This window comes from Urocampus carinirostris, chromosome 8 (genome assembly GCF_059441175.1).
Source record: "Urocampus carinirostris isolate Australia breed hairy pipefish chromosome 8, RoL_Ucar_1.0, whole genome shotgun sequence".
Classification (NCBI taxonomy): Eukaryota; Metazoa; Chordata; class Actinopteri; order Syngnathiformes; family Syngnathidae; genus Urocampus; species Urocampus carinirostris.
This window is the reverse complement of record NC_142356.1, coordinates 17,005,725-17,026,440: the sequence shown is the minus strand read 5'-3', so window position 1 is coordinate 17,026,440 and position 20,716 is coordinate 17,005,725. Positions and strand designations below refer to the sequence as shown.

Here is a 20,716-nt window from a genome sequence, read left to right as displayed (position 1 = left end):
GCCGCCGTGCTGCCCCAAGTAAAAATGTTTCACAATATTGCATATTGTAATTATCATTTTACGTTGAAAAAAATGAACGTTTAAAAAAAATTGTAATCTAAATTAAATATATCACACTGGGAGGTCTTTGCTCATTTAAAGTATTACATTTATTATTTTTCTAAAAAATAATAATTGTAATAAAAACACATACAGTATATAAACATGTATTAATTTCAAAGGTAGTGCAATATTATTAGCCAAAATGAATCACTTGGGCCACAGTGAAAACACAAGACAAGAAAACTGTCAATCTAGGCAACATGATCATCTTAACAAAACAACGGAAAACATTAAACTGGTGCCAATTAATTTATAAACCTATTTTGCGGATGGTGTCCCTCAAAGTGCCGCAGTAGCAAAAAAAGGTTGTTGCATGTGTGGCCAACAAAATGGCAGAGTAACCAGTAAAATTGTAATTGTCCTTGTGTTAAATCATCTTCAGTACTCCTTCACACCCTGAAAAAGAGCTACAAATTCAAACAAAGAGTTGACCCTGTGGGTCATATACAGTCCGCAACGCAATTCTGTTAAAAACAATTGATGTCAAGAATCGTGGCCCGCATCAGAATTCCAAATAAACTATGCCATATATTTGCATCACCTTTTTACAGGCATGAAAGGAGAATTTATCTGACATGAACATGACAAGTGCACGCTAGAGGGTCAAGTTATTCAAGTGGACGTTCCTAATGTGTGAGCAGTTTTGATGTGCACGCACACACACTGTAGGGTGATTGATGAGGGGCCAAAGAACCATTGAAAATGAAGCGGTGAGGCATGCACAGTGGCTCCACGGGGGGAAGTGGAGTGCAGCCATTTCCAAAGGCCTAATGTGGTTATGATAACTCACTGATGGATGCTGGATGGACAACGTTTTGAGTGTGTGTGTGTGTGTGTGTGTGTGTGTGTGTCATTGTCATGCAGGCAGGTTCGTGTCAGGTGAGGCACAGTAAGATTTTGCAAATAAAGAACCTCCATCTTATTCATCAATTGATTGACGGAACAAGAAACAATATAAAAACTGTAGCATAGAAAATTAAGTTTTATTGTCTTACCCTAACTTACAATTGAAAAGCACCAATAACTTGGTAAGCCTTCATTATGAAAATTGTCAAAGTAGCGAGATAAAACAAATACTGGAAGGCTTGACTTGCTGTAAACTTGCTGATACTATTATTGATTCTATTGTTTTGGGCTGAGGTGTGCATAAATCAGAATCCTGGGTCTCACAATCGCCCTCTGCCATGAGGCAAGAGAATTGCACGCCTCACTCAGCATCTGCAGAGGTTCAGTAAAACGTAAAATACTGTTTTTTTTGGGGAAAAAGCATTACAAGATCAGGGTTAAGTTTATAGTTTAGTAGACACTCAAAATAAGGAGGGTACACATTAATGGATTTTGAACTTGCAAACCTCCTAAGAAATTCATGTTCTAAAAGCCCTTCCCTGACCTTTTTCTTTTTTCTTAAATCTCCCAGGTTACAAAATCAGTTTCGCTGTTAAGGCTGTGGATATTAAAGAACATCAACATGATTGGCCAATAGCGACAATGATGTTAACAGTGCATAAGCGTCAACATATATAACAGTCAAAATAATGAACTGACATCTTACTCAATATTAAAAACCAAAGAAATGTATTCATAGGTAATTTTCTATGAAAAAAAGTCCAGGCAAAGAGAAAGAAAAATACTGGATGGCTTGACTTGCTGTTAGATTGCTAATGCTATCACTAAATCTATAGTATGGTGCTAAGGTGTGCGCCAAATCAGAATCCTTGCCCTCTGTGATGAGGCAGGAGAATTGCGTGCCTCACTCTGCATCTGCAGACGCTAAGAACAGTAATACGCTATGTTACATATTAATTGCATTAATGATATTCATATTATAATATGAAAATTCAGCTAATTTGAAAAGAATGTCCAAAAAACGCGTGGTTAAACAAGAAGGAACTTTAACATTGAATAAATATAACTATTTAATATAGTATACATTTTATATTCCTCAAATGACCTCCCCGATTCCACGTCACCACTGTGTATGAGTTCTGAATGTTTTTACCGGATCAGATTTATGCTCATCCAAGCTGATCAATTGAACATTTAGGTTTGATTCACATTGCAAAAGATTGCAATTTGAAACCGTTCTGGGAGTCTTAATAAAACGTATGTGACATGCTTTAATCAAAACAAAACAAAAATCTGTGGTAACCCAAATTGATTGTTGTCATAAAAATGACTTGATACTATCAAGAGAATGTGTCAGGATTCTCACAATAGCACTACATATTACGACCACTGGCAATAAATCAACAGCTCTCTCAGAGGAAAAAGTGACTATGATGTCCTCATGAAGGAAGAATTTACAGTTGGGACTGTAGTATTATATGGCATTGTTTTATGCGCCGAAACCAATAAAGCTGTGAGCGAGCACATCGCCCTTGTCTGTCTCTTTCCATGAGAGTTTCTCTTTCAATGCAGTCACGTTAAAGCAGCATGGGTGTGATCAACAACCAGAATGTGCTTTCTATTCATCTTTTCTATTGATATGGGGGGAGGGGGGTTGGATGAAGTCAATATTTAAGTCAGGCAGTAAAGACTATGAAGTCATAATCTCCATAGTTGAAAGATACCCTACAATTTCACAAATAAAGCTCTTAACATTGCAAGAAAATAATTAGTCCTCAAAAGAAGGGTTGTTACTTTAAAGTAGAAGTCAACACAACAATGGGTATGTTTAGACGCAGGCAATAGTCCAATTGGAAATGGAATATCGCCGGTATTTTGATTATGTAAACCCATGGTGTAATAATAGTCTGTGATTTGCAATAATCTGTTGTCTGTGCAGCCCTTTGAGACTTCTTGTGATTAAGGGCTTTACAAATAAACATGACTTGACTGGATGTCGTAGTTGTATCCTTCCACGTATAGTGTAAGTCTATACTTTTGGCTGGCCAAGTACAACCACTTCCTCTCAACACATGAGATGCAGCAACGGAGTCACTTTTGGAGCCCAGAAGAAACAAGCAGATACCTTGTTGAATTTGGTGAGTGATGTAAATGAAATTAACTTTTGACATTAAATAAAAGGATAAACATCTGATTGCGTAATGACGTTGCACCAACTTCTCCCTTGTAATCTGAATACTTGCAAACGCCATGTATATGGGGTAATTCAACTTCTTACAACTGAAGATGAGTTTTGTCAACTTCGGCCATTCTCCAAGCACTACTATGTAAACATGTTTGCCTATCAATCTTGACATTATTTTCATCTTGGTGTCCGATTTTAAGCATTTATCATGTGTTTATCCTGGAGTGCCATATCTAATCACTTTGCAAACAATTTCCCCTATGTTGTTATCAATTACAATAAAGTCAATTCTATTCTTTCGATTGTCTCGAGCCATGTAAATAATTAATTGGGATTGCTCTAGAATTCCACTATTCCGTTTCCAGTTATTGCATGCATGTATATGCCATTGTCACTGTTAAATGAGCTCCTAATAGTCAAAACAAGGCATTTTGTTATCGTATAACAATAAAGTAAGAGATAAAATACCCCTCTGGAGGCGGACATTAAAATATTTACCGCGACAACGACCAATCATGGCGATGAGTTTTCTGGTTTGCACTGTTTAATACATACAATGATCTTTCTGATACATAGAACATATAAAAACAGTTCAATAATGCAAGGAGAATATAAACCAAACACAGAACCAAAGAAAATTTCCGAGTCCTTATATTTCAGGAGTTACCTGTGCGCATTTTGGGGCTTTCTTTTCAGGCTGAGGAGACAAAAGGATCAAGCAACCAAGGCCCCAAGAAGAAACAACATCCCTTTGCAGATTCATTAGTCTTGAAGCACAAGCTAGGAGGTTGTGATATGGGATTTTGGGGCGCAGTTTCACAATGCCCTGGGATACTTCAGTAATCCACCAAGGAATTGTTTCCCTTCAGGATTTAATCTCAATGATGCCATTTTCTTTGTTTTGTTTTTATCATGGAGTCAATGATTTGTATTGAACAATAATGTTACCAAACCACAATAAAAGGAAAGATACAAACATGAAAATACAAAAGTACAGTAGTATTGCTAATGTTGCATTACAAAGAATCCTGCCCAAAAATGGAGTTAAAACACCATATTTTCAGAATTCTAACCAGTAAGTACTTGCACGGAATAAAATCCTCAAAGTCATATTAGACATTTTAAGCAAATGATTAAAATATCTGTCTGAATTGAAATGTTTGCCGTACAGGCACAAGACAAAAAGTAATTGAGTAAACTCAACATCCTTTCTTTGAAATTCAAATACATGAAAAAGTCATACACTGAAAACAATGTGTCAAATTTATCTGCATTTTATTGTTCAAGCGATTGCACCCAATAAAAAATCTGGACCCAGATCTGACACTTAAAATATCTATCTGAATAAAGAATGAATTGATTTGGTGCAACCATTTATAAAATATAATCTAGTAAAAGTCTCAAAACCATTTTTCTCATGTAATTTTTGGAAGTTAATTCTGGAAAAATGTCCTAATCCTTTGGTACTAAAACCCTATGTTGTTAAAGAGAAACTGTAAACATGCAAAAGTTAAATTAGATCAAGAACTTTTTTTAAGAAAATTCTGACATATACTACGAGTATCATCTGCAGAGTACAAATTTTTTTTCACTAGATCTGTTGTGTCACAAAAATGAATGATGTTAACTTAAATGCTGTTTATAGTGTTGGTGTCAATGTCAAAACAGGCAAAGCCTTCCCTGCAACTTTTCTTTATAAAGGACCAGCAGAGGACCTGCGGTCAGCGCGCTCCTTCACTGGAGGAGAGGTGTCTAAGATATCATTCATTATGTGCTAATCATTCAAACAAATCAATAAATTACTGCCATCAAAAGTTCAAGATTGTAACCCAAACCACAAAAAGAGCAGTGAAGGACAGTCTTTTCTTCCAACGTGTGTTCCAGGTTGTGAGAAACGACAGGTAAAAACAAACGCTTAAGTGAAGCAGTTCCATTCGAGCTTTTATTACAATAAAAACAAATACATTTTTTTAAAAATTGTATAAAATGGGCTTGTCAGTACAAAGCTGTAATGGTTCCACAAGTTTCTTCATTTTCCTCATGCTGAGGTTTTTGAGTATTTCCTTGCCTTCATGTATGTTCTAGATCAGGGGATGGTGTAATAATAGTCTGTAGTTTGTAATAGTCTGTGATCTGTGCAGCCCTTTGAGGCTCCTTGTGATTAAGGGCTATACAGATAAACATGATTTGTGTTTTTGATAGATGGATGCTAATTCTACATGGAAGCCTGCATATTGTGCACACAAAGTATTTTAAAATTGAATTACAAGGCACCATTTCTGCTGCACAATAGACTCGTTTATAGGAAGCAGCCGCTTACCGGCAAACCACACGAAAGCGCACGAGATGAAAGCATGTGGCTCTTCTGAAAATGAATGTTTATGCCATAGACGGTGTTCAAGCTTCGTTGTTTTGAGTACAATAACTCTTAGTGAACAGGCAGCATTCTGTATTTCCTCAAGTATGCTTAATGAGATTGCTTTTCTTATGTTGATAGTATAGCCTTTGTTTTCTTTTCATTTTTGTCCGAGGCAACTCTCACGACTGCAAATATGTTAGCGTATGATTCCAAGAGATATTAGTATGTCTAGGTACTCTTAAAACTATTTAATATTTGCTATAACGAGGTGCACTTTTTTCGCGACTTTACTGATTTGCATTGTGTCCTGCATTCTCGTTAACCCCAGGATTTTGCCCAACATTATCTTTGAAAAAAGCATGCTATAGGTTAGTATGTTTGCTTTCAGATACCAGTCGAGTATCTAACATTCATCCCAACTAGTAGATGGCAGACAATTACTACTATTTTTCTTTTTATATACCAATTATCTGCCCATAAAAACATACAGGCATACATATTTAATTTTTTTTTAGTTTAATAGTCTCTAGTTTGCAATAGTCTTTGATCTGTGCAGCCCTTTGAGATTCTCTGTGATTAAGGGCTATACAAATAAACATGACTTTAATTAAGGTGTCTAAGATTGCGCAGCAAAAAATAAAATAAAATAAATAAAAAAAACATCAAACCAAATAAAAATCTTGCAGATAAAATACCGATTTCAATCATTTTTTAATTTTAAGAAAAAAAAGGAAGATACTTTTGCTAATTTCATGTATTATGTTGTTATTTATCTAGAAAAACAAAGATAATATAGTAAACTTTGACAAACAGGTTGAAAATAGCAAAATCCCCCAAAATATTAATTAAAGCAAATAACCTGCATTAGCTCCTGAGCTACGATAACCAAAATGATAAGAATAACTATACCGTAAATGTACGCAACATATTAATTAAAAAAATAATCATAAATAAATGAAAAGAGTGCTGCGAAAATATTTTCAAATATTTTTGAGGCACATTTCAAAAAAGTGCCTTGGCTCAAAAAAGGTTTGGAAAAACTAATGGAGTACAATATATATCTGATATACGGCGTCCCAGTCTTAATTTGTTTTCACTTTACAACGTGGAATAAGATAATTTTTATGCTCCTCTTTTAGGGATTTTCCCCATTTGGTATTAACTAGAAAGTATGCATCCACCAACTACTCCACTCAACCAGCTCAAGTCACATCACATATAAGATATACAGAGAAAGGAAAAATCAATATTTAATTTTAATGTTATTACATTATATACGCCAGGGGTCACCAACCTTTTTGAAACTGAGAGCTACTTCACGGTTACTGAATCATACGAAGGGCTACCAGTTTGATACGCTCTTCTGAAATAACAAATTTGCTCAGTTTGCCTTTAGTTATACATTATTTATAATGATTAGTAATACTCACCTATGTAAAGACACTGATCATGTTAATGATTTCTAACAATGATTATCAAAAATGACAACAAGGTGGGAAACAGATATCAATATTCAACACTTTATCTCTATTAATCACAGTATTTGTTACATTTTCAGATGATCACTTACATCACTACATTTTAGCAAAAAATATCCCATTTGCACAAGCCACTGACATGCCCTGTTAACAAATCATGAACTATGTTGCAACATGTTTCAAAAAGTTAACAATTATGTAATGTTAAACAAAATCAACTTACATATTTTTAAATATGTAATACATTTTTTATTTCACATTTTGAACTAATGGCCAAGTCTGTGTTATGTTTAACAAAATTATAACTTTTAAATGTCATGAACACACTTTTAAATTGAACACAATTCTTCAATATTTTAATTCAACTTTGCCATGGCACTACCATGTTGTCACTGACTACATCTGGTATCCGTCCTTGGTTAGTGGGAAGACTGGCATTGCATGCTGTTCACCAGTGTGTTGTAATCTGGTGTGTAACTTGACACTGCAACTGTGAGTGAGTCTCTCAGATGTGCATCAGTGAGGCGTGTTCTGTGTTTGTTTTTGATGAAGTTCATGTCAGAAAATGCTGATTCACAGAGATAGGTTGAGCCAAACAGGCTGGCAACCTTCATGGCTGCTGTGCATACTCCACTGTACTTCTCTGTGTCAACAAGGCGCCAAAAGTTTGGTGCAGCCTGGTAGGCTTTGAGATGGAGATCATTTTGCAATGTTATAATTTCAATCTCCACCTGTCCAGCATCCAAGTTGAACGTTGCACTTAACTGCTCAGCAAAGCATGTTGTGTCCCCATTCATGAAAGGGTTGGAAATGAAGAACACACATGGTTCAAGCTGATGAAGGTCACAAAACCTATTCTCAAACTCTTGCCCAAGTCTGTTTATTACTTCAATGTACTTTTCTGCCACTTTTTCAAATGTCTCAGATGCAGAAGCATTGTCTTTCAGCACTGACTGCACAGAGGGAAAGTGCAGAACTTTTTTTCTCTGTAAATCTGCAGAGAATGCATTCATTTTGGCTTTAAATGCATTTAAAGCACTTATCATATCGACAACAGTCTTACCTTTGCCTTGCAGCTGGCAGTTCAGGAGGTTTAATTTCCCAGTAATGTCCACCAAAAATGCAAGGTCAAGTGTCCACTCTGTGTCCTCTAGCAGTGAGACATCTTCGCCTTTGGACTGCATGAACTCTTTGATTTCACGCAAAAGAGACAAAAAACGATGCAAAACTCGTCCTCTGCTGAGCCATCTGATTTCTGTGTGTAGCAGTAGGTCCCCATATTCTGCTGACATCTCCTCTAATAGTACCTTGAAAATCCTGTGCTGCTTTGCTTTGGAGCGGATGTTGTTTATGATTTTCACAACGGGAGTCATCACGTGCCCAAAGCCGATCACTTTCGCACACAACGCCTGCTGGTGAATGATGCAATGGTAATGCAGAAATTTGGGGAAGTCTGGGTCACGTTTACAGTGAGCGATGAAACCTGTCTGTCGGCCGACCATAGCAGGAGCCCCGTCTGTTGTCACCGCTACCAGCTTTTCCAATGGCACCTTTTTCTGCACGAAAAACTCCTTCACCGTGTTATAAATGTCAACTCCTCTCGTAGTTGTCTTTAAGGGCAGTAGTGTCAGGAGTTCTTCTTTTGTGGAGAAATCATTAAACACCATCCGGATAAAAACCAATAACTGCGCTGTACTGCTGCTGTCCACGGACTCATCGCACTGGAGGCTAAACCACTTGCACTTCGCCAGATCCTGCTCCAACTGATCGACCAAGTTACTGGACATAGCTGATACTCGTCTTGCCATCGTAGATGCCCCCAGTTGGACGTCGGAAAGAGTGGAGATTAGGTCGCTTCCATTTTTCTCGTCTTTAAATACAGTGTTAGCAATTAATAACATCGCTTCTTTGACAACTTCTCCATCTGTAAATGCCTTTTTTTTCTTGATCAGAAAATGTGTAGCTCTAAACGAGGCTTCGGTTGCTTTTTGTGAGTTTTTGGCCGGCCTCGTAAAAAAAGACTGTTGCTTACCCAGAGCGGTCTTTAGCTCACGGGCTTTTTCTGCCCGTAGGGCGCTTGCAGGTGGATATTTATCATGGTAGCTTTTGTGACACGTATTGAAATGTCTCTCCACATTGTGCCGTTTTGCTGTCGCCACGGTCGTCCCGCAAATCAGACACACGCAGGTTTCTTTTACAGTCGTAAAAAAGAACTCCTCTTCCCATTCACTGTGAAAGAGATACGTTTTCTTTCTTTTTTCTGCCATGTTTTTGGGGTACGAAAGTGCATACAGCGCCCGCTAGCTTACTCTCCACATCCCACAAGCTCTACTTTACTGCCCATAGGTAAATATTGTGCGCGTTAACCTTAAAGTATTTTTAAGATAGTATTTTTTAAATCTATATACATACAAGTGTGATTAAAAAAATAATAGCAACAGAACAAAATTAATTTTTAGACGCAGCTCTCTATGAGATGTGCTATTTTTGGAACAGGCCCGCGGGCGACTCATGTGGTCCTTGCGGGCGACCGGGTGCCCGCGGGCACCGTGTTGGTGACACCTGATATACGCATACGTAAGTAATACCTAGTCTATACTACTTAGTTATTTTAATATTTTTATTTTGGCTACCAGGGGTTTGAAGCCAATTACTATAGGTTTATATTTCCCGCTATTATACAATTTAACCTCAGAAAGAAAAGAAAAACAATGAATCTGGGAGATTTACTGTGCAATAATTGTAAAGAAAAAGAATAATGATAATACAAATAACAATAAAAGGTTTATACTTCACTGATTTCACCTAACAATGTCAATTAACAGCAAACTGCAAAAAGAAAGGAAACATTACTTTTCTTTAAGACACAAATTATAGTTTGTTAATGCTGGAGAAAAGAAAAGCGCATCGGACAAAATTTGCTTTGTGCTTTGCACACTTGGCAGGAGAGGCAGGGACCCCAGACATCCAAATATTTGTATGCAAGCAATACAAAAGAGATTTTTGGAAGGGGAAGTATAAAACTTAAGAGTTTTTGAAGAGCCCTATAGATAGGCCAGAAGTCCATTCACCACGGTCAGCTGAAAAGATAGTGTACATAGCTTACGTGTTTACCGTAGAGAGTTCTTTTATACAGTATATGCACGCACACGTACACATGCACCGGCACGCAAAGTAGGACTATTTTTGCTCACTTGATGTATGACTGCTGCAGCGACTGAAGGGAATTCTTTTTAATGGAAAACCTTGCTGAAGGAAAGTATGCGGAAAGGGGAGAATGTGGAGGAGGGGGTCTTACCGATCCGATTCCAAATATCGTGCGCTGGAACTCCTTTGGATTACGGAACTCCTTCAAAATGTTGGGAGATAAGTCTGCTAAAACTACTGAAATTACACATTATCATAGTTTGACGTAATTTTTTTGTTTCGACAATCAAGTTGGGCTAATCTTACTTCAAGTCTAAAAAATACATCGGATTATAAGAATGTCTATCAAAATCATAATATGCTAAAGCTTTAAAGGGACAGTGTTTATCATTTGACCACTAGATGGCTCTATTGTGTACTGCAACTGGAAACAAGTGCTATTAAGTACTAAAAAGAATACAAATTACAGAGACTCAGTGACCTAAACGCATCATTTTCGTTTAACTCTTTTGCCAAGCCGTTTGCAAGGTTTTTGTTTTTTCGGGTACCGATAGCAGCAAGATGGCCGACCATGATGTCAGCTCCCTCTTAGTGAGGCTCAATTCATGTAAAATAAATGCAGATTTCTCAAACTAAGTATTCAAAAAAAATGCACATTTACATGAGAGTTTATGTAAATTTGCTTATGTTTTAAATCCCTAATGTTTCTTCACCTTTAAACATAATTAATTATAGATAGCAAAGAATAGGCAGTTTTGTCAGAACTGTCCTACATGACAGTATAGATGATTTATGATGTAAGACAACCGAACTAAACCAACTAGTCATTGAAATATTCTACGACAGGTAATCACAGCAGTAAGACGGTAAAAAAGGTATAATGATTAATGACATTACAATTTACGGACTGCTTCTTTAAGGCGTAACACTTGTTTCATTCTTTCTTCAATGTATGGCTGTCATGTATTAAAGAACAAAATGGGAAAAGCCCACTTTTGACATACTGTCTCGCACTGTCGGTCTGTATAACTCCCATGTTTCTTGTACGGGTTGAGTCTGACAAAACATTTGTGTATCTATGTATTTTGTGTGTGGGGGTATTTATTTATTACTCTGTGCATGTAAATTGAGAAGAAGTTCCTGTTCCCAAAATGGGAAAATGTCATTAATGTCATGCAATTTACTTAAAGAATACTATAGGATATCTATCCTTGTCTTTATCGTTTTCATTGCTGTACAAGTATTTGTGCATCGAGGTCCATATCCAAAGCAAGAGTTAAGTACTCTTCTGGTATAATTCTGGGAACAAATTCCTTGAAAATTACTAGAACCGCTTTCTTCCATCTTCGTAACATTGCTAAAATCCGTTCAATATTGTCTAAGTCGGATGCGGAAATTATAATTCATGCGTTTGTTACCTCCCGTCTCGATTACTGTAATGCACTACTCTCTGGTCTCCCGAAGTCTAGAATCAAGTCTCTTCAGCTGGTACAAAATGCCGCAGCGAGGCTTTTAACTAGGACAAAAAAGTACGATCACATAACACCGATTTTGGCTAACCTGCATTGGCTCCCAGTTAGCCTTAGATGTGATTTCAAGGTTCTCTTAGTATTATACAAAATCATACATGGACTTGCTCCCTCTTATCTTTCAGATCTGATTTGCCCCTATGTCCCGGTTCGAAGCCTACGATCTGAGAGTGCCGGTCTTCTGGTGATCCCAAGAGCAAAGAAGTGTTCTGCTGGTTCGAGAGCGTTCTCCATCGGTGCTGTGGAATGCTCTTCCCCCTGAGATCCGATCTGCAACCTCAGTGGAAATGTTTAAATCTAAGCTTAAAACTCACTTCTACTCCACAGCATATGAATAACCTACTCTTCCCGTCGGCTGAAAAATAGTCTGTGTAATATAGTGTAATAATCTGTGAAGCCCTTTGAGACTCTTCGTGATTTAGGGCTATACAAATAAAAACGACTTGACTTGACTTGATAATGCATACGGAGATAACAAAAACTGCACTCACTGTGACGTGACAGCCATTATCCCTGCTCGCTCGCAGGCTTCCTCTAGTGGGATGTGACGAAATCTATCCATTTTTCAAACAGCTCATCTTCTCGAGCTTCCAAAATAACTGAATTTAAAGTGTAAAATGTGTTTTAAGTGGCAGTGGTTTAAAAAACGTTCAGTCATATTTGAATTACAACTAAGATTCATTCAAATACATTTGAATAAACATTTAGAACAAGCATCCAAGTACCGCATATTCTCGCAAATAAGCCGATTTTAGACCTATAAAATACAAAACTAAAATCAGAGGGCCGGCTTATATATCCGCATCAAAATAATAAACACAAGGGGGTGTAATACACAAAATGGCCCATGGCCACGTGGTGTCTTCATGATATTCCCGTGCCCTATCTCTTCTTCCTGATCAGTCTATCGGCGCTTTCCTGATTGTGTTTGAGAGAGAGCACATCTCATTTTATTGTGATATAGCGCTTTTCATTGCCTTTTTTGCCAGGAAAAATCAGTTCAAAGAAAGTTAGTGATTAGAAGAAGTGGAAAACAGACAACGAGAGAGTTGCAAAAGGAAATTGCAAAATACAAAAATGGTGTACGAGTGTCTGACTTCGAAGCGCTGCTTAAAAAGGTACAGTTAATTGTTTTTAAACTATCATTGTTTTGGTAAAAGTTTTATTTATATTGTGGGTGTCAATTTATTTTCGTTTATGGCGATTTTAAAGCAGTATTAGTGGGTCAGCTTATGTATGATAGATAGATAGATAGATAGATAGATAGATAGATACTTTATTCATCCCCTAAGGGAAATTCACATTTCCAGCAGCATCCCTGAGCTGAGAACAATACAATAATAAAGCCAAAAGAACCTTGTAGGTTTAGTTGAAAGTATAAACAGTAGATGATATTAAACAAAAATTGAGTTTATTTGGTTAAAAGAACATACTTGCAAGGTTCTTTATTATTGCCAAATTCGACCACTTTAAGGCCATTTTTTCACTTTTTCCAGTACTTTCAAAGAAACAAGTTCAGCGCCGATCAAAAGAACGTTTTTTTTTTGTTGTTGTTGACTTTGATTACTAAAATAAAGTCACTATGTTGCTGCTGGCACATACATTTTGCTATTTTGAGCTTGTTTCTATCTATGATCTACAATCTTTTTGTGTCAGTGACCTGCTATAAACAGAGATGAATTCTGCCATTCTGCTTCAACAGTTCATTTTCATGCGCAGCTTGGCTACATCACGCTTGTTTAGAAACAAGGGAAGTTCTCTATGGGTGTTTCATTATAATAGAGTTCAATAACAGAAGACAAAAGAAGGAAGGGTTGTATTTACAAAAAGCAGAAAAATGAGCCAAATTTGGACTCATTTTATTGATATTGATTGCTCGAAGCAGAGCGCATTTAACCTTTAATCTACTGCTGAATTTTGCTTTTTGTTTTACCTATTTCAAATTATATTTTGAGTGTTTTTCAGAGGATCTGTATCTAAATTGGTGAAAATAAATGTGTTAATTGTTTTGCATTTTATCTTGTATTCATAGCAATGAAGGGTTAATATTTTTAATTTTGCATTTTCTGGGATTTTGTGTATTTGTTAGACTTTAAATCTGTTCAGTGTGTAAAAAGTCTAGTCAAAAAGCTAAAATAGTATTGTAGATCTGTGGATTAAATTTATATTTCATGTGTTTTTCAGGGGTCGCCCGCAAAACATGAAATTACTAATTACAAAACATTTTGGTGCATACATTTTTATTATTAATGATATATCATTAAAAGAATACGGAGAGGCTGTTTCGAAACCAAAAGAATTCTTCTCAGTGAGCCAAGCCAAATGATACGGTTTTCTAATTAGAGCTGTCCTCCAAGACCAATACAGGCGGTGACACTTCACAGCGCGATGATGTCGACTTACCAGAGCAGGCGTGTCGGCTTTATTTGTACACCCTTTTTTTATTTTTCCCCGATTTATTGCGTGGTCTAAAGAGTCGAACACCAAGAAACATGGCAATGGCAACAGTGTCAAGCATTTTCAAGAACTTCACCTGAATTTCGAGCAGTTTTTGGTTTGAAAACACAACATTAAAATTTGGGCATATTCAAGGATTTCAAGCACCTGTACGGACCCTTTACTTGGTTGGGTTTGTGAATTATTGTAGGCATGTTCTGAACTCCTGTGACAACAATTAGAATGTTGACTGCTTCTATACCCTGCAAGCTTTTTGGGAGCAAGTAACACCAGCATCACACCAGACTTATTTTGACATAGAAATCGGTAAAGTGCTCTAATATTTATTTTTTTGTAATTTCACACAGGGTTGACGGTGAGATTTTTACAGCAGCTGAACTAATGTTGACTTTGTCACCAGCCGGGAACGAGTCGTCCAGTTTGCAAAGAAAGCCACAAGGAAGGACCTCTTTGCCTTTCGCCTGTGCGTTTACTCGGCAAATAGTAATTTAATTGGGAGAAAGTCATTTTACGTCCGCAGCGCATTTTACTCAAGACGCATGTATACGTGAATGTTAAATTATTCAAAGTCCGAATGAAAGGACCTGGACTGTTTTGGCCCTAAATCAGTAAACCCAAAGATATTCTGAACAACAAAGAATTTTGATTCATTTTACATTTGTGGCATGCAAGTAAATCAAAGCAATAATCTGTATTTATCGATTTACAGAATCAGTTAAGTGGCCATCAGTACTTGTTTCAGCTAAAAATGAGATTGAAGTTGCTGAGGGCTCAGGTTTAAGATCATGTAATTGTGCAATTGTAATCCTGTGCAGTCCTTTGAGACATTTTTGTGATTAAGGGCTATATAAATAAATGTGACTTGACTGGCTCAGGTAGCGACCAATCGCTTCTCACTTGTTCTGTAAGGATGAAGAGTGATTGGTTGGGACCTAAACCCTGAGCAACAGTCCTTTTTAATAAACAGCACATGGAAAAATGGCCGGCTTGGAGGTGGAAAAGAACAGGTAGCAGACATGGGACCAAGTCACACATGTGCAAGTCTCAAGTAAGTCTCAAGTCTTCACCTTCAAGTCCCAAGTAAGTCCCAAGTATTTTTTTCTTGGGCAAGTCAAGTCACAAGTCAAGTCCCGAGTCTTAGATTGCCAAGTCCAAGTCAAGTCACAAGTCATAAAAACAGCGACTCGAGTCGACTCGAGTCCAAGTCACTAAGTCTCAAGTCCCCATGTCTGACAGGTAGCTAACTTGAAATCCAGAAAACACAAATCAATCATAATTGCTTTGTAGTGGGAAAACAAAGACATATAAAACCGTTTCAAAACTGAATGATGCAAGTTTGCCAAATTGAGCCTCGTATATGGTACAATTATTGACGCCAAAAATGTTTACTGTAATTTCAACTGGATAGAGCTCAACACAAAAATGCGCACCTATACTTCATGATGTAGCGCCAACACTTCACCCATCATTTTTGTCATGGTGTCCTCTAAAAATCCTCTAAAATTCCCACCATACACTGAACACACAAACACAAAAAATAATATTCAAAAATTGATCAAGAGCTAAACTGTGCTGGTGGTGCTTTGTAAAGTATTGATGATAAAGTACTAACATTCTGCGATTAAGAGCTACAGAAACAAAAGGGACTTGACTTGATTCTTAATCATCCACGGGCACTGCCATAGTAAATAGCACATCAAAAGTTCTCTGCGGGTATGTAAAATTGAAGTAACGCACGCTAAAAGAAGTCAGCATGCCAATGCAAAAGAGACCGTGGAAAAGTACTGCCGAGAGGGCAACACCGAGAAAAGTGTCACGAATCGTCAAAAACAAAATGCCAAAAAACAGGGGAGATGTCTGTAGATCGTGTCAAATGTGTGGGTGGCTTGGGACAAGCACCCAGAGGCAAAATTCGGTGGCGAAGCGTGGAATATTCCACATTTATTTGTAAAACATACATTCTTGTACGCATCCATGTACCAATGCTGATAGCACATACTAATAGCACATACCGATACACACATTTTTGTTCTTGTACACTGTAATGTGCGCCAATGGTCGTGAAAATATGGTACTGTAATCAAAAATTCTTTTGAGATCTTTTTATCAGCGCCTTTTCTTTTATTACAAAGAAGAAAATCCAAAGAATGTAACCAATTCCTGATGGGTATCATTAGCTGTTCTTTGTTGCACTTTTTGCTCCCACACCGAGAAAGACAGATCAGGCTGTTTTTATTCTATTTTTTCCTTCCGTACAATTTGTCATCACTAATTCACACGGTCTGGCCACTTGCACGTAATGTACCAGGAGAGGCGAGGGGCAATGGGTGAGAGGGGAGCAGAAGATGTTGTGTACCTCCTCTGCTGAGGCAGCTGATCAGAGACGTGGCCTGTGTACAGGAAACTGCCAGTCAGGGGTGCCATCAAGCTGAAGAAGGAGCCCTATCAGGACTTTTTGTTTGTTGGACCCTGGAGCCAGGTCACTTGCACCAGCTGGCAAAAACAAGCACAACTTTCACTTCCTGTACACATGAAGCTAGAATCACAGAGTGGCTGAGGCACACCTTTTGTAATGGAATCAGCATGAGGCAAGGCAAACACGAAATATGCAGTTTCTGCGACCTGTCACACCAATCAAACACTCTTCTGGACGAGTTGGTACTCTCAAAAAACGTAATGGGATTTCCAGCCCCTCCTGGAATCAGTTTTATAAGTTGTTAGGCCAAAAGCAAAGAAAAACATTAGCTATTACTTCTTAATAATATTGATTTGAGTCAATTTATTTTTGCTTTTGTGCTAAAGTACTGAGTAAAGATAGAAACCTGCATTAATATGTTTTGTGTACTGTTACCCAATGCAACATCTATTGCATCCTGGTCATTCCGGTAGGGGGATTGCCTCTTGTGTGCCCCCTTCTGAATGTTTTTTATTTTCCTTATGCTGAAGTTTTTTAGTTTTTCCTTGCACGCACGCCAGTTTCAGATCAGGGGGTGGTGTAATTGTAGCCAGAGCAGTCATTTGAGACATTTTGTGATTAAGGGCTATATGTACTGTATTTATAAATGCACTGTGGAGTGGGATGGGCGCGTAGAAGACACACTACATGATGGACAACAACTACTCACTCTTGATATCGGCTTGGTTGTCGCCCTGGTCAAAAAGTCTACGCCTTCCACTTACTACCAGGTAGAAGATGATAAATGTGTGACTGGTAGGGAAAACACCTAGATTGCATGGTAGGAACACCAATACCACAGCCACATGGAACGTCAGCACCTTGAACCAACAAGGAAACTTGAATGATCTCATCAAATGGTGGGAACTCTGCCACGACCATAGAACAGAAGAACAGCCCAAGGACCATGAACAGTTGAGAAAGCTGTCCCGAGTTGCGTCCTCATTGGTGCTCCAATGACCCATGCGGTTAAGGGATCCGTGCCTTCTTTTGCATCTCGCCGAGGAGAGCTTGCGTCCAGGTCTTGGCCATGCCACCAAAGCATTTCTCTCTATCTATTTCTCTCTCTCTTCTTTGCCCTCCCTCACTCACTCTCTCGCTCGCTCGCCCTCCGTTTTACTCATCAAATCGCCCTTCACCCCAAATAATAAATAAAAATAAGTCAAGTCATGTTTATTTGTATAGCCCTTAATCACGAGGAGTCTCACAGATTATTGCAAACCACAGACAATGATTAAACCATCTCTGATCTAAAACCTATATGAGGGCAAGGAAAAACTCAAAAACCTCAACATGAGGAAAATGAAGAAACCTTGAGAAGGGACCACACATGAGGTAATCCCCCTTTCCAGGTTGACCAGGCTGCAATGCATGTAGCAATAACAAATAATACGCAGATATTGACAACAGGAAATATAGGTCATTCATAAGCTAGAGAATAGAAGTGTGTTTTAAGCCTAAATATAAACAGTTCAACTTAGGTTGTAAAACGAATCTCAGTGGGCAGAGCCTTCCACAGCACCGGGGACCGGATGGAGAACGCTCTCTTCTTGGCTCTTGGGAGACGAGTAGACCAGCATTTTCAAAGAGAAGGCATGAGTGCAAGACTACTTCAGGAATTTTCACTTTCAGTGGGCGATTCTGGTCCCAATTAACCGTGTAAACAAAGGGATCTCTGTCTGTCTGTCTATCTGTATGTATGTATCCAATTGCTGCTGCTAAATGTTATTGCACTTCTTCGTTGCACTGTTGTTACAATACACAATTTTTTACTGCAATTGCATTATTATCATAAAAACTTAAGCCAGTTTTTCTAAGCACTACACATTCGCCTGACAAGCGAAAGGTCCCCGGTTTGAGACCGGATGAAACATGTTGGTAGAAATGGTGCCCCGAAGACCCTAGTGGTCAAGGGATCCAACCTTTTTTTGCTTATTCATCTTGATTGGCTTTTATGTTTTTTGGTCTTCAGTCTTTACATTACATGTTTTACCCTGGAGTGCTATGTCTAATCTTATTGCATACTATGTTTCACAACATTGATATCAATGACACTAAAAACAATTCTAATTGTCCCTTTTTTGATTAAAATAAAATTAATTAAAAGCAATTGGTAAAAAGTGGGTTCAGAAACACAACCTGAGCTTGTGAGGTGTACAACTCATAGAGAGAGATAGATGTATATGTAACGGGTGTAATAATAACTTTTGTTTATTGAAATTCCTGCTGAAATATGTGTATAGTTTTTGGTAAGTGTCCTGCAATGATGAGTCCAACAGTGCCACTTGCTGGTATGGGGTAGGGTTTGGTTTTGGCTTCTGACATGTGAATGGGAGGCGGGGTTTGTTGGCAGTCTACAGAGAGATCTGCCAACGGTAAGACGCATCTTTTGGTGCTGCACAAAAGAAGTTAATTTTAAACATTATAACCACAGCTGACAAATCTCTTAACATGCACAGTAATGTGATTGATGTTGTCAAGCTGTTTGGATTTATTTTCGTTTTGTTTCTGTTGTGCTAAATTGTTAATTCCCCTTGTAAAGATCAAAGAGATCAAAGCCAGCAGAGAAGCTAATGTTGTGACTCATTTCATCTGCAGGTAAATTGTATCCATTTTTATAATCATTATTGTTCTTATTTTTATTTTCTCATATATATAAAAAGGATGATGTTGGTTAAAATTCAGTCTATAGAAAAACATGTTGAATTCATTGTAAACGTTAAAAAAAAATAAACACTATACAATCTCTTGTTAAAATGGATGTAAAAATGTATTGTGATATACTAAAATGTCTCATCTCATCTCATCTCATTAGCCGTACCGCTTATCCTCATTAGGGTCGCGGGGGGGCTGGAGCCCATACCAGCCATCTCCGGGCAGTGGGCAGGGTACACCCAGAACTGGTTGCCAGCCAATCGCAGGGCACACAGGGACAGACAACTCATTCGCTCATTCACACCTACGGACAATTTGGACCGGCCAATTAACCTGACGTGCATGTTTTTGGAATGTAGGAGGAAACCGGGGTGCCCGGAGGAAACCCAAGCAAGCACAAGGAGAACATACAAACTCCGCACAGGAGGTCTGGAGCTGGATTTGAACCCACGACAGGTTCCCATGACATGAACTGCGCCGCCATGCTGCCCCATTTATGTATTTTGTATTTTATGTAAATTGGAAAGAAAGATCTTTGATATGCTTTGGGCAGTCTACAGAGAGAGCTGCCAACGAGATCAAAGCCAGCAGAGAAGCTAATGTTGTAGCTCATTTCATCTGCAGAAACTGTAATAAAAACCTCATCATCCAGTCCAGCGTGAATGTGGATCTTTGGTGGGACAGGTGCACCGCGGTTACATATAGATAGATAGATGTATAGATAGATAGATGTATAGATAGATAGATGTACTGGTATAGATAGATAGATGTATGGATAGATAGATGTATAGATAGATAGATGTATAGATATAGATCTTTACACATACATAAAAGGCTAAATCATGTACACTTTAGAGTAGTGGTTCACAATTTTCTTAATAACGCAATACAAACAAATACAGATGTTTTACAAACTGTGAAATGAAAAAAAAACTCACCAGGGATTGTTAGTGGCAGTTAGCAAAGTCAGTTGTTCAGAGCTAGATAGCTACTTCTTTTGAATTAATTACCATGGCGGTGTTGTACCTAAATTCGTCTCCTCTTCAAAATTTGACTCCCCTTCGCGTGACCATTGCTTCACAGCGCTGCACAGAAGGTTAACGCGCTCATAGTATGTATAATGAGTTTTATACGACATATTAACGCAAACATCACCAACACTGGTTAGTAAATATTTCCCCAAATTAAAATAAAAGATTACTGTTTTAAAATTAAAAGCCATTTTACGCCTCAGAAAAGCAACTTTAGCTGTACCCAACAACAACTTGGTCACGAATACCTATCATTGACCAATCAAATTAGAGGGAATTATGACGTCACATCTGAGCTGGCTATCAGACCGGTTTTGATTAACAGAAATTAAAGGAATAATATGATTAATGTACATTCATGTAAATTGAAAATACATTTAAATATTGTTTTAAATGGGTTTATAGCAGCGATTATTAGTTCTAAAGTGCTTGGGTGAATTATTATTTTAGTTTGCAAAAAGGTGAAATCTGA

General features: G+C 37.8%; 2 protein-coding genes across 4 annotated transcripts in view; both read right to left on the bottom strand.

The window, feature by feature from the left end:
• The window catches only part of inpp4b (inositol polyphosphate-4-phosphatase type II B), a 324,645-nt gene extending 304,165 nt beyond the window's left edge, over positions 1-20,480 (bottom strand). For both annotated transcript variants that reach the window (XM_088341789.1, XM_088341788.1), the window contains exons 1-2: positions 20,152-20,480; positions 16,460-16,596 (exon numbers count right to left, since the gene is read on the bottom strand). The gene's annotated coding sequence lies outside the window, so the exon portion shown is untranslated. The remainder of the gene's footprint in view (positions 1-16,459; positions 16,597-20,151) is intronic.
• Positions 6,781-9,522, bottom strand: LOC148360948 (general transcription factor II-I repeat domain-containing protein 2A-like). Of its 2 annotated transcripts, none has more exons than XM_088341786.1 (2): positions 8,034-9,522; positions 6,781-7,964 (listed from the first exon to the last, which is right to left on the bottom strand). In XM_088341786.1, the coding sequence occupies exons 1-2, from the start codon at positions 9,235-9,237 to the stop codon at positions 7,390-7,392; spliced, it is 1,779 nt and encodes a 592-aa protein (XP_088197912.1). In that variant the 5' UTR covers positions 9,238-9,522; the 3' UTR covers positions 6,781-7,389. The 2 variants fall into 2 exon arrangements, with proteins under 2 accessions (XP_088197912.1, XP_088197913.1); XM_088341787.1 differs by having other exon boundaries at positions 6,781-8,840; positions 9,003-9,522.
• Positions 20,481-20,716: the final 236 nt, after the last annotated feature.

Bases quoted from the DNA above. Each gene is read 5' to 3' on its own strand.
- LOC148360948 (XM_088341786.1), bottom strand. From the start codon at position 9,237: ATGGCAGAAAAAAGAAAGAAAACGTATCTCTTTCACAGTGAATGGGAA. The intron at 7,965-8,033 runs GTAAGACTGTTG...CATTCTCTGCAG, and splicing joins CTGCCAGCTGCAAGGCAAAG to ATTTACAGAGAAAAAAAGTT.